A 14,839-nucleotide genomic window follows, 5' to 3' on the forward strand; every position below is an offset into this window, starting at 1 on the left:
CGGTTTTAGTTTAAAGCTTTGCCACAATAATATGCTAAGCATATTTTAAAATGAGTAGAGAGAATTAAATATTCTTCAAGTTTTAGTGATGTTAGTATTTTAATGCATTTAAAGATCGCATAAATAATAATTATTATTTTATTTCAGGTAGTCAGGAGTAAATCAGACTCAATTTTTTCCTTTACCTTGTACCTTAGTACGGTTCGATTGATTTTAAGTATTTAAACATAACACCTGAAATTAAAATAAGATAAGTTTGCAGTAAAATTTAAAATAACATAAGTTAAACAGTGCTAATAAATTTAGAGAATAAATAAATTATATTGAATAAATAAATCACGCAGATAATTTGAGCCTAGAGTCAGAAATAATTAAAAGTTGAGTTAAAATATCTACTAATTAGACTAGGCAGGCTTAAAGTACGTATTAGTTTTGAAGAACTGTTTGTTTTGATTGCCTAAGCAACATGAAAATCATTGCGATTTTAGTTATTTTAAACGGATTTCTTCCATACGTAAAAGCTTCTAATTTTATTTATCTGTTGAACAAGTCCTTTGACTATCCTTATAATATAATTACAATTTTATTATTAACAACATTTATTATTAGTATTTTTATAATTTTCATAATCTGTTATTTTCAATGTCACCGCAAGAAATCTATTACTTATGACCATGAGTGTACCAACGAGTTACCGTTGAGCAAACTTAATAATGATTCACCGTCCATTGATCAGATTTACGACGATGTTGCACCGATTATTGAAGTGGTACCATTAAAAACGAGTCACCCGCCAATTCCTCCTCCACTCCCTCAGTCCATTATTATTCAACCTAGGGTACAACTAGAAGTTCAAGATGTATCCAGAAATAGTTTAGTCACTAAAGACGACAGTATAGATTTGCCGAAGAATATTTTATCCGTTAAAGATAGAGTTCAGACATTTGCCGTAAGCAAGGGTCCTAATTTTGATCAAAACAGTTGCAAAATGGAAAGTGAATTGCATATTTCACCCTGTGTTCAGCCAGTTGTAAAAATTAAAGAGTTATTTGCGAATCAGTCACCAGTAAAAGTCGAGAAAGTTTCAAGTGTTACTTTAAAAGCAGAAAGTAAGCCAAATTTTCAGGTTCCCGAACCTGTTGTATCTTTTACAGACCATATTTTCTACGACCTCATGTTCACCTAGAATTTTATATTAATTGCGATTCAAATTTTAAGTATAATTCATTTTTTTACGTTTGATTGTATTTTATGCAAGGTTTTTTTTTTATTTAGTTTGCTAACAGTTTCCCAACTGTTGTTATTTTACCAGCACGGAAGTGTTCAGGTAACACACTGTCGTAAGCGCAACGAAGTTTTTTTCTTTCCATCCCATTTATGACGTCATTTCTAAGACCTTGACTTTATTTCGAACTCCCGCAGCGCTTACTAGACTTTGTTCGTAGTAAGTTAAAGTTTTGTAAACAGTTACGCGTCATTCCATGTATCAGCGAACCATCGCCTTGCATTTTTCTTTCTCCGTTCCTATGCCCGCTGCTCGAAGCAGCGACCTTTTCCCCTCCACCTCTCCGACGGCACCCGAACTTACCCGAAGTCGCCGATCACGCCTGTCGCTGTAGAGAACTCAGTCAGTTAAGTCCAAGCAACGTCGGAATGCAACGATAAGCAGAAATACATCGCAGCTGAATTTGCAAATTCCTTTTCCGCACGGAAGCTCTCTCCCAAATACTTTGAACACGCTAGAAGCTCAGAAACACTTACCATAGGCTTTGCATATTTTCTCGCATCAGTGGCGGTCGCTCACTAAAATTTCATGGGACCAGTTTAATTAAGCATTTAGCCATTAGAACTCGAATTTTACGATAGAAGTTCATGTAAACAATGTTAGGGATATTTTGTTCTATATAGATAAATTTTTCCGTAAAACGTCGCATTTATGCACTTCAGACTAATCACGACCAATAATTTTCTAAGGAACAACAAGACGAAATTTTTTGCGTTTTTCTCGCAACATTTTCCCGTTTTTCATAGAAATATTTATAGTAAGTAAATTTTTTGGGAAATCGACGTATTTTTTTTTTCATTAGAATCAGGATAGAGATAAACGAAATTTTGATAAAATCAGGGAAATTTCTACAAAAGGGCAATTTTAGCACTTTATGCACTTAGAGTAATCAAGATTATTAGCAACATGCCAGGCTAAGCCTCGGTGATTGGCACAGGCATGTGCAGCAAAAGTCGCCACGGCATCGTTAGCCTTTCCAAATTTAAACAGTGTGGTTTACCACAAATGTTATAATTTGAGAAATTATTTCGACAATGCAGCAATAAATTCATTACTTCTTACTGATTAACTTCATGTTAATGTTAGTACAGTAGGTAATAACTATTAATTTGTATTTATATTGTAATATATAGCATAACTATTCTCTATCTATTTTGTTTATACATACCTAAGGGATTGACACACCATTCTTATATGAGTCAAGTATACCTTTCCGCGGCGGGTCTGTTTACACGACCAAGTGATTTGAGGTATACGGCGGACTCAAGAAGTTTTGAGTGGTTAAATTTCTTTTGTTTAAAGAAAATTGGAAATTGAGAAAGTTTTTATTATTTTTATTGTGTTTCAAATTTGAATTTCACCTTTTTAATTCCCTGATGCTATATTTTGTTACCACCTGGAGTTTCAACGAAACTCAGAAGTAGCATTTACTGAAATTTTGTCTTACATTGCATTATATTGAACCACGGTAAATTGCACCGGCCTATCATTTATTAGGAGGCCATTAGAGGCTTGTCAAAGCAATCTTTTAGCACTCTAATAGCTTGCTTTGCGCAACACAAATTTTATACATATTTATTTTAAGGGTTCACAACATAATAAATTTTTTGAATTTCAACAAAATTTAGAACATGCTTGCAACACTTATTTTTGGTTAAGAATTCTACATTTTGTAATTTTGAAGTGAAATCTATTACTGACAATAAATTATTCCAGTTTATTAGGACACGTAATGGTATTTTAATATCAGGTTCAGGTCAATTTATTGTTATTCAGAATTTGAATAATAATTTGAATACGCACAGATCAATTCAGCTTAACGAAGGGGAATCTTTATTTTTTAATTATCAGGATTTTTCGCAAATTATTGTGGATCAACAAATTTTACACACAAGAATTTTAGCTTTCGAACAAGTCAAAATGCAGGAAATTGAGTTACTACCTAATATTCCAAAGAATTTATCTGATTTCACTATTCCCCAATGGACTCCGCTTGAACTTGCTTTAAAGCAACTTAATCAATCAATTAGTAAGGGCATTTCATTTAAGGAATTAGTTCTAAACCCTATGCCCATGTCTATATTAGTATTTATTATTTGGAATTTATTACTAACATCAGCATTAGGATATTATTTGTATAAACATCATCAGCTTTCTAAACAGGTTAATTTAGAGCAGCGCAGTAATAATTAATAGGTTAAGGCAACACATTAATCATGGACATTAATATTCTAATTACGGTTGGATATTTTATTTAAATTTTCCTTATTTATTTTCAAAGAGTTATGGCAATTATTTTATTTATTTATTTAATTTATTTTATTTTTGATGAGACAATTTCATTTAATTTTAAAGAAAAGGCAGTGGAAATTAGTTGGTTTTGTGTACATGCATACTTGAATTATATATACGCATCCTATTGCAATTTCCTTTCTTTGTCATAATTTTTCCTTTTAACCTAACCTGTCTATACGGAGCACCATGGACAAGCAATGCCTACACCATCCATGGGCATTTTTCGTGACGGACATCCGCAGGCAGTCTATTACCAGGCAGAAAGACTGATTACCATTCTACGAGGGAGACATGCAGACATTTTAAGTACTATTTCAAGAAGAGATTCGTCACCACCATTCTACGAGGGAGACATGCAGACATTTTAAGTACTATTTCAAGAAGAGACTCGTCACCACCATTCTACGAGGGAGACATGCAGACATTTCTACCTATTACTGCACGGAGACTACCTTTTACAGGAAGGATGTTGTCAACCATGCATTTCCCAGTATAGCAGACTATACATTATCAACAACACCTAGTGATGGAGCTAGATAAAATTTCCCTTCACACTGCTTGCAGTTCAAACGACAATTTTTCCCCTTCTCCCAAGTTCTACGGGTAATTTACTACATTTTTACATTGCCCCAATGCAGTCAAGACGACAAGCAATCCAGAAAGAAGAGGAAGCAGACAAAACATACATTCTACAAACAGCAGTTCTGGTCACAAACAATAATTACAGAATTGTGCTACAAGTGTTTCTACACATACACATGCGAGCTCCTATCATGTGTATCTATTTGGTTATTTAACATGCATTATGGGAAACAATACTTTGCCATAGATCTTATATACATTTTTAGTTTTGTGTCATGCATAAGAACTAGTTTTATATGCATGCAAGTGTACATCATACTACAAGGAAGCGACACGCACCAGTGGTGTCAATTGACCAGTGTTAGCATCAATTAGTGCATAATTTTTTTTTACGATGAAATTTTGCACTTCGAATAATAAATGGACATGCAAGCAATACAAATAACATTATTATAGCACTTTCGAACATTTTAGAAAGCATGCTTTAGTGCCAATATTTTATGCATATGTTTGTCGCATGCAGGTATTATTGTTATTTTTTTTTTTTAATCACCAACATGGAATATTGAAAGCGACACATTTGTTCGCAGCACATTTATTTGATATTTATAACTCAAGCACATAGTTTTGTCACTTGGAAGATTATTGATTTGTGTGAGCAGTCATACAAAGGTATTCACCACGCCATAGTTGTGTATACAGTGTACAGTTCAAATGTAGCAAAGAAAATTGAACGCTATAATTAAGTTTTACCAGCGACAGTTTTCAGTGTAACTCACTATATGCATTTGAATATTGCATAATAATACATTGGAATGTGCAACACAGCCATGCAAGTTTAGACATTTGGCGATGTTAGGAGTGCAGTGCTACGTAGTTCGTAAAACATACGCATTTTGATATAATCAGGCTTTCACACGGACAAAACAGTGAGATGTGACAATGTTTTACATGCTTACTTACGTGTACTTACTTGTGCACCCTTTTAAGGTTTTTCTATTTATTTGAAGAGTCTATATCAAGTGGCAATATAAATAAACATTGTGAATTTCGTTCAATCTTGCAAGACGCTCCAGCCCAAAAGCCAGCCGTTGGCCTCGCGGGAGACACAGAATCTTTACCGCGTGGCGAGGCATCACAGACTCTTGACTCGGAGCAAATGGATGAGCAATTCTACATAATAAACAGTACGTACGCACAAAATGTGGTACATTAAGAGTTTTTTCGCTTAACGACACGAACGTTTGTGATTTCTAGTCTTATAATAGTATATATTATTGTTTTTTACATCGTATAAACATACGAATTTGTTAGTATTAAGGGTATTATTCATTATAATGTTTAGGGAATGAAAATTTTTCTTTCGGGATACGGCAAGCAAAACAAAGTTATGTTTTGGTAGATTTCTTTTGTATATTTGGTTTTTTAAGAAAATATATGGAATTGGCGAACCTGAGTCATGTCAAGCTTTGCGATTTTTAAATTTTCAAAGGAGAAAATTTTTCCTAGAAGGCGCGAACGTAACAATCCCTAAGATTGTATGTTTATTTTTATTAAAGTCTCTCTGAACGCTTCATGTTGACCAGGGCATTCACTTGTTGTTTTTCTCAGCTGTCTCAAGCCTCTTAGGCATGTTTACAATGCATTGTGTTGTGCCATGCAAACCTCCTGAGCATTCAGGAAACAGGTAACACTTCTGGGTTTGGTGTCAGCGGTTTGCATGGTAGCAATTATGATAATAAACACGATTCGGCGATTCGGCATCGAGGAAGAGCTCGATGGCCAGGGAATATAGAGGTGAGACAAGCTGGGAAGTGACTGAACTTTGGGAATGGAGTTGGTAGAGAGAGGTGGTCAGCAAGGCAGGAGGTCGATAGTGGAAGCACGCTTTGGTCAACAAGTTAGAAGCTTACAGAGGACTTCGCTATTTTGATTCAGCTCAGAGACTTCAGTTAGACAGGTAATTATCCTACACCCAGCCATGATACAGGTTCAACGGTTCACAAAATCCAACGAGTGACCATTGTCTTTTCAGTAGTTTAATTCCTTTGTGTAATTTGTACCTTTCGCATGCCAAGCAATGACTCGTCATGTCAATGACGAGTGGTCTCATCAAGAGGATGAATGATGAGTAGTTTACATCACCCCATCAGTTAACTGGTTCAGATCCCTTCATTCTATAGAATGACACGAAACATATACAACAGTTCTGAATTTTTTGAAGTTTATAGTTTAGGCCCTGGGAGATTACTGTACACTGGAGGGCAATAGTCTAGTGTAGATAGAACGAGTGCTTGCATAAGGCGATCTTTAACATTAGTGTCCAGAGTATGTTTTAAATGATAAGATTTAAGTTTCCCCATACAGCTTTTCACAATACATTCTACTTGTGCCTCCCAATTTAAGTGTCTATCGAACACAATCCCCAAGTTTTTGCATGTATCCACTTCGCTTAGCGGTATACTGCCGAGAGTTGGAGAAGAAGGTGCATTTTTGTGAATTTTTTTAAGTGTATCGTGAGTTCCTATGATCATGAAGCAAGATTTTGTTGGATTTAATTGAAGGGAGTTCCTCCGTGACCAATTTGTTATAGCATCAAGGTCGAATTCTAGTGTGGTCATCGCATTATCATAGTTTTCTGTATTACACTGAATATAGATTTGAGAATTGTCAGCATACTGATGGTAGTGGCAATTTTGGACATCAATCATATATAGTAGTGGACCTAATATACTTCCTTGAGGGATGCCTTGTTGAACAGCTAACCATTTAGAGTACGTAACGTCCGGTTCCCGATATTTCACCATATGTTACCAATATACATATGATATATACCAATATGGTATAACTGTAAATAATATTGGTTGGAATGAAATCATGAATACCAGCCAATACTTTTCCAGAGTCCAAGTGTCTTAAGGAGTCCCAAACATGCCATAGAAAAGTTTTCGCAGTCTAAATATCTCAGAAATTAGGCAAAATATGTGATTTTCATTATTTTTGCATTGTGAGGAGAAATTTGTCTTGCTATTAAATAATTACCATGTGTGAAATTAGGATTATTTTAATGCAATACTTTGGAAAATGGCAATGATATAGATTAAATCAAAGATTTATAACAAAATTTATAAATATTTTAAACTATTTTCAATGGTTACAAATTGAAAGTAGTTATATTGATGGAAATTCATACGAGCATTGACAGTGGTAGTGTTTGAAAGTGATATTTGCTCAACCCAAAAAAGTAACATGTAATTTAGTGCAAAATTCTACCATTTTTATAGATATAAACATAAAATTCAAGTGCCCCAGTTTTATATTGTAAAAATGACATTTTTTTTAAAAAAAAAGCTAAACCCATTGCAGTCCCTTGCTTACATACATTAATTAAAGGCCGAATCACATGGAACTGGATTTCCAGTAGGAATGCCCTAGTTGGCACTGAACTGGCTACCTGGGTGGAAATCATGACCGCCGTGCTGGATGCTTGACTGGTTTTGAGGAATAGACCATGTTCTAATTGCAACTGGCTTTTCTCGACTAGATTCTGTGGAACAGCCAATCAGAGCGAAGTTTGGCCGTGTGAAAATATGTGAGTTTTTGTCTGTGATTTCTGAGTATTGGTTGGTTTGTTTTTGTTCGCTTCTCGATAACAGAAAAACTAGCAGAGATGATGTGCATTCATGCTCAGTTCATTAACATTTAGGTATTCATGGAAAGCGATAAGATTTGTACGCGACAAATGTGATTAGCCGATAATGAAAATCCTTATTATTACAAGTGTATTAAATATTTTATATATTTAGTTAAATATTTTTTTTTTATGAATGAATCCTGCGAATCTCGCGTATGAATATGCATATCCGAGTTTTGAGTTTGAAATTCTTACACAATAAACAATTTCTCTCAGGTTAGAATATATACCATAACATTTGTGTGACTTGTGTTTGTAGATGTATTTCGAGTCTGAGTATTTGAAATGGCAAATGTAAACTAAGGACCTCAAATTAAAGGTTTTCAATATACCATTTAATTAAATTAAATTAGAATTTTTGGATACATAATCACACAGACACTTCATATTGTTACTATATTTGTGTGCATATCAGTGACGCAACCACAGTGAGGCAAAGGTCATTGCTTCCACCCCCAACCTTGAATCGAAATCAATTCTAAGAAGGACAAGGAGGCAAACATTGATGGCCATGGGCACCTGCAGAAGGCACAGAGGAGCAATTATGCCCCTTGATTTCAAATTTTATGCAAATAAAAATACATTTCTTAAAATTTTCTTTTTATTTAATTTTTTTTTTTATCAATGAATCCTGCGAATCTCGTGTATGAATATGCATACCCGAGTTAATTAAAAAGCTTGTTCAGTACCCATTGATTGCCATATTTTCTTTCGAGACAATTTCTAGCCCATACTTTTCTTTTTAAATTTTTAATAACAGCAGTAATTCTTTTACAACGTTCTTCAAATCGCCCGTCCATCTTTTTAGATTGTCTGCTCTGCGCAATGTCTTATGGGAACAAGAGTATACCAAGTATGGTAACAAGAATTGTCTGACACAAAAATTAGAAGATGGGTAGCCAGTCCAGCGCCAACTAGGACATTTCTACTGGAAATCAAGTTCCCTGTGATTCGACCTTAAGAAGGTTAATGAACTATTAATGAACTTCAATTTTATATTGTATTGGAAGAATATCACGTATCAGTATATTTTATATTGTATACTTTATCAGTATCAGAACCAGCTTGAGGGCTTCCTTGATGGCTTAGTGTTAACATCGTCACCTTGTAATCAAGGGTTTGTGGGTTTGATAACTGGTGGAGGCACATACAGAGGCTGTTCCGTGTATGTTTGACCAAATGCGATTCCTTCCCTCCGCGTGCAGAATGAACTTGCCCAACCTTGGCCGGGCACGTTTTTCAGTGTAGCATGTGAGCCATGAGAGAGAGGTTGTGTTTTCTCGCTGGGCCGAAAATCCCACCCAAACTGAGCCACTTTTGGGAGGAGTACGTTGTATAACATTTCCAATGGCTGAGCATGTTAAGTGGTCAACTTTTGCTCAATATGGCATGGGTGTTCTTTGTGAGCATTCCTTCATCAATTTCATCTAATCGTCGCTCATCCTCATTGTCACTATTTGTCGATAATGGCAGGAAAGCAATGTAAAAAACTACAAAATGCAATTCATTTATTGTTAATTTTTATTGTATGTGTGTATTGCTTCATTGTATAATTATTTCTCTTGTAGTTTATGATTGTTGCGAACGTATAAACACAATTTTTGTTGTAATTCTTCGGGAGAACACATCAGACATTTATTTTAGATTGATAATGATACAATTACAACACTGGGGTAAATGTCTGATGAAATGAGTGCATGTTCTCCAGAAACATTGCAACAAAAATTGTGCTTATGCTTGTAACAGCCACAAGAGAAATAATGATATTATTGGTATCAGCAAAAATTTCATATTGAAATTATACTGGACAATTTTATTCCTACATTGTTGAAGTATGTGTATCTGGGAATCATATTGGTATTAGTATCATGTGTGATAGCACAGTGGTATCAGGTAAATCTTGATCTAATGCAGATATCTTGAACATTTATACTGAGCTCAGTGCATTGAAGCTAGGGACTCTTTTTATTGCCAACAGGTTTCCTTGAGGAGCTGAACTCTGTCAGAGTTCACACGATGAGCGAGATACCGGCAAGGCACAATCAGAATCCTCCTGTTGTCGTCCACTGTAGCGCAGGTGTTGGAAGAACGGGAGTCACCATTCTCTCTGACCTGCTTCTGGCTGCTCTTGATCACAACCAGGTAGGCTCATGTTAGTGTATCCTTAATACCAGGTAGTTAAAGTAATATATCACCTGAATCCACAGTGGCTTTTGATTTCATTGTTCTGTACAAAGCCGGTGAAATTGAATCTGTTTCAGGATTCCCTCTGGATTACACAGCATCTGTAAACATCCACCTTTCTCCTTCATTATGTCATGTCAACAGACTGTAGGAAGCAAATGGAATCTTACCTCCTACAATGCAAGTTTCCAGTAGTTTATTCCTTGTTAGGCATTCCAGGCTTCTGCACTGTCTCCTTCCAAATAGAGCCAATTGAGCTATCACTTCACATTAAGTTCCATAGGGTGGCTACTCACCTGGAATTCTGCGTGAATTATTGGCTCCGGGAATTCTGCGTGAATTATTGGCTCCAGGAATTCTGCATGAATTATTGGCTCCAGGAATTCTGCATGAATTATTGGCTCCAGAAACTCTGCGTGAATTATTGGCTCCGGAAACTCTGCGTGAATTATTGGCGCCAGGAATTCTGCATGAATTATTGGCTCCAGGAATCCTGCATGAATTATTGGCTCTGGGAATTCTGCGCGAATTATTGGCTCTGGGAATTCTGCGTGAATTATTGGCTCTGGGAATTCTGCGTGAATTAATGTCTCCAGGAATTCTGCGTGAATTATTTTCTCCAGAAACTCTGCGTGAATTATTGGCACCAGGAATTCTGCATGAATTATTGTCTCCAGGAATTCTGCATGAATTATTGGCTCTGGGAATTCTGCATGAATTATTGCCTCTGGGAATTCTGCATGAATTATTGCCTCTGGGAATTCTGCATGAATTATTGCCTCTGGGAATTCTGCATGAATTATTGCCTCTGGGAATTCTGCATGAATTATTGCCTCTGGGAATTCTGCATGAATTATTGCCTCTGGGAATTCTGCATGAATTATTGCCTCCGGGAATTCTGCATGAATTATTGATTCCAGGAATTTTGCGTGAATTATTGGCTCTGGGAATTTTGCATAAATCCTGCTTTAATTTTTCTCCATAGACGTGAAAAATTGCAACTTTTATTAATCTAAATCCTATTGAATTTATACACATTGATAAATGCCCTGAGGCGAGATTTTCACAGTTAGTTTTTATTTTTATCGAGGAAGGAAAATAATGTGTGAACAATAAAACAGAGAATTCTCTCGATCTGTTTACTTTGTTACTGTCCTTTGTAGAGCAATCTGACAGATGGAAGATTATTGCAAGATAATATTTCTTGAAGATGATTAGGTAGATTTGAGTTTGAAATTCTTACACAATGAACTTTTTCTCGCAGGTTAAAATATATACTGTAACATTTGTGGCTTTTGTTTGTAGATGTATTTCGAGTCTAAGTATGTGAAATGGCAAATGTAAAAGGACCTCAAATTAAATGTTTTAAATGTACCGTGTAATTATCATAAATTAAATTAGAATTTTTGGATACATTTGAATCACACAGACACTTCATATTGTTACTATATTTGTGTGCATATCAGTGGCGCAACCACAGTGAGGCAAAGGTCATTGCCCCCACCCCCAACCTTAAATTGAAATCAATTCTAAGGAGGGCAAGGAGGCAAACATTGATGGCCAAGGGCACCTGCAGAAGGCACAGAGGAGCAATTATGCCCCTCAATTTCAAATTTTATGCAAGTAAAAATACAAATTTTATGCAAGTAAAAATACATTCCAACGAATTTCAATGGAAAAAAACAAAGATCTGGAGTTTGCCCCCCTCCCGCTATTTTGGGGAGAAGGCGCGAACTTTAGTATTCTTTTAATAGAATGGGCATTTCTTAAGAGAATGAAACAGGTTTCATGTTCTTGGGTGCCATACAAGTTGAATAATAAGCCAAAATATGATCTTTTTTTTACGAAAAATAGGTAATTTGCATTTTTGGAGGAAAATTGTTATAACTCTGGCACTATGGGAGCAGTCTACTTCGGATAAGTTTTGTTTTGCAGCTAAAACATCAGACTATGCAACCGTGTACAATTCAGATCGCCTGATCCCCGAATTTCAAAGAAAAAACATAAAAATCTGGAGTTTGCCCCCTCTTCTCCCGATATTTTGGGGAGAAGGTGCAAACCTTAGTATTTTATTCAAAGAATGGACGTTTCCAAAGGGAATGAAACATGTTTCATGTTCTTGGCTGCCATACAAGTTGAATAATAAGCCAAAATGTGAAACTCTGTTTTTTACGAAAAATAGGTAATTTGCATATTGCTCAGAAAATTGTTATAACTCTGCCACTATGAGAGCAATCTACTTCGGATAAGTTTTCTTTTACATCAGAGCATGCAACCGTGTACAATTCAGAATGCCGAACCGAGGAAGGGGGTTTGGGGTGCACGGCACCTGAATTTCAATGAAAAAACCATAAAAATCTCGAGTTTGCCCCCTCTTCTCCCGCAATTTGGGAAGAAGGCACGAACTTTAGTATTCTTTTCAAAGAATGGGCATTTCTCAAGATAATGAAACATGTTTCATGTTCTTGGGTGCCATACAAGTTGAATAATAAGCCAAAATGTGATTTATTTATTTTTTACGAAAAATAGGTAATTTGCATTTTTGGAGGAAAATTGTTATAACTCTGGCACTATGGGAGCAATCTACTTCGGATAAGTTTTGTTTTGCAGCTAAAACATCATAGCATGCAACCGTGTACAATTGAGAATGCCGAACTGAGGAAGGGTGGTTTGTGGGTGCGACCACCGAATTTCAATGAAAAATAACATAAACATCTGGAGTTTGCCCCCTCTTCTTCCGCTATTTTGGGGAATAATAAGTTGAATAATAAATAATTAGTTGAATAATAAGCCAAAATGTGATCTTTTTTTACGAAAAATAGGTAATTTGCATTTTTGGAGGAAAATTGTTATAACTCTGGCACTATGGGAGCAGTCTACTTCGGATAAGTTTTGTTTTGCAGCTAAAACATCAGACTATGCAACCGTGTACAATTCAGATCGCCTGATCCCCGAATTTCAAAGAAAAAACATAAAAATCTGGAGTTTGCCCCCTCTTCTCCCGATATTTTGGGGAGAAGGTGCAAACCTTAGTATTTTCTTCAAAGAATGGATGTTTCCAAAGAAATTGAAACATGTTTCATGTTCCTGGGTGCCATACAAGTTGAATAATGAGCCAAAATGTGTAACTCTGTTCGGAAATGTGGCATGGATATGTTGCGGAGAGGGGGAAGGTTGGTCATCAGTATGAATTTCCCAGGCTTGCTCCAGACCTGTGTCAAAGTTTCCACCCAAACATAAGAGTATGAAGGTCCAAAAAGCACATTCATTTCGTAATCAGCACCATGATACCATGTGGTATCATCGGGCGAGTACGATCTTACTCTGGTGATACCATATGGTATCATCGGGGGAGTAAAGGTGAAGCCTCTAAATATTACATGGAAAATGCATTGGATTATCATATTTTTTTTTGTCCGTATGGGAGTAGTAAGGGGACTTGCCAACAGATGGAGGGGATAAGAGCGCGTGGCGCCGTCTGATAGTTGTCGGAGTCGTAGTAAAGCATTTTGTTGGGCAAACTGAAGGAACATGGGAACAAATAGGTTCCATTGATACATACGATTTTTGTCAAATATCGCCACCCGACAAAGTATGTCACTACAACTTCCACAGAAATTGCATGGACTGCAACATCCAACAAAAATCACATGCATAAATAAGAAGAGCTTTAGACTGCAAATATGCTGCTGGAATTTTATTACTGTTCTGGCTCACTTCACCTTATTTAATGTAGCAGTGCTTACGAAGGTTTTCTTTCATCATCCTGACGTATTACTGGTTTCGTACAAGTTAACATACGTTTACAATGGCATTGCACTATTCTTAGATATCAAGAAGAATCCAACCAAACAGGATATATATTGAATACTATCACGAAAAAGTGAAATATAAATCTGCATTGGTGAACGTTATAAAAATTGGCAAGTGCTTGCCCCCAACCTCAAATTTACTGCAACACTAGTATTGCAATCAAATTAGTGCCACTCTCTGCTCTGTCTGTTTAAGCTCGTGAGAGATGGTCATTAATCTATCACTGAGTAAGGTTAATGTCCAATATTATGAAATAAAATACTAATAATAAATACGTAATATCATATTTACTCGAATCATTCCATCATAAAAGCAAATCACTTTCTTGACTTTTCTCTGCCAGCCCTGCTAAATTTTCACTTTCCATCTACTGATTTATACGAGGGGTGGCCAGAAAGTAATTTCCAATTAGTAGGGACATTGATTTTTCGCAAACGCCAAAACCGTGAAAAATGGTAATGCTGCAAAGTTATGTTTAGGAATGTGCAGTGATGTCTGGACACATTTTTCGCCCGTTCAAAATATCGAAATAATGTGAATTGGGCATAAAATGCAAATTGATGGCGTTTGTAGCGATTTTTTTTTAAAGAAATGTCCTAAAACAACGAAAAATTCCATGAAATCCAACATTCTTGTCTTTTCTAGGCCATGTTTGTGTACATAGACCATGCAAGTTTTCCAACATTTTACTCAAGAGTAAACTATAAAGTTATACGTACATGGAATAATTCTGACAGCCACTTTAAATCATGTATTTTCCACGATTTTTTCAACTTCTATCAAAACCATTTGATAGCAAAGTGGCAGGGTTCTAACAGGAGATCGAGTGCGTATCTACCGTCACATGGGAGCCACATCTTCAGATTTGTCGCACGAGATATGTTTTGAATTACCAAGCTAAGTGCACACCATCGACATTTGTCGAGCAAGTAATAATGGAGCTTAGTCGTTAGGGCATCTGACTACTATGCGAGAGACCCGTGGTC

At 36.0% G+C, this 14,839-nt stretch overlaps 1 protein-coding gene across 1 annotated transcript in view; it reads left to right on the forward strand.

The window, feature by feature from the left end:
* The window catches only part of Pez (protein tyrosine phosphatase non-receptor pez), a 150,221-nt gene that overhangs the window by 115,462 nt on the left and 19,920 nt on the right, over positions 1–14,839 (forward strand). The window contains exon 19 of the mRNA XM_083118730.1: positions 9,835–9,998. Within this exon, the coding sequence (XP_082974856.1) occupies positions 9,835–9,998 (164 nt within the window). The remainder of the gene's footprint in view (positions 1–9,834; positions 9,999–14,839) is intronic.

Source organism: Lepisma saccharinum, chromosome 3, assembly GCF_977018435.1.
Source record: "Lepisma saccharinum chromosome 3, izLepSacc3.1, whole genome shotgun sequence".
NCBI classification, from domain to species: domain Eukaryota; kingdom Metazoa; phylum Arthropoda; class Insecta; order Zygentoma; family Lepismatidae; genus Lepisma; species Lepisma saccharinum.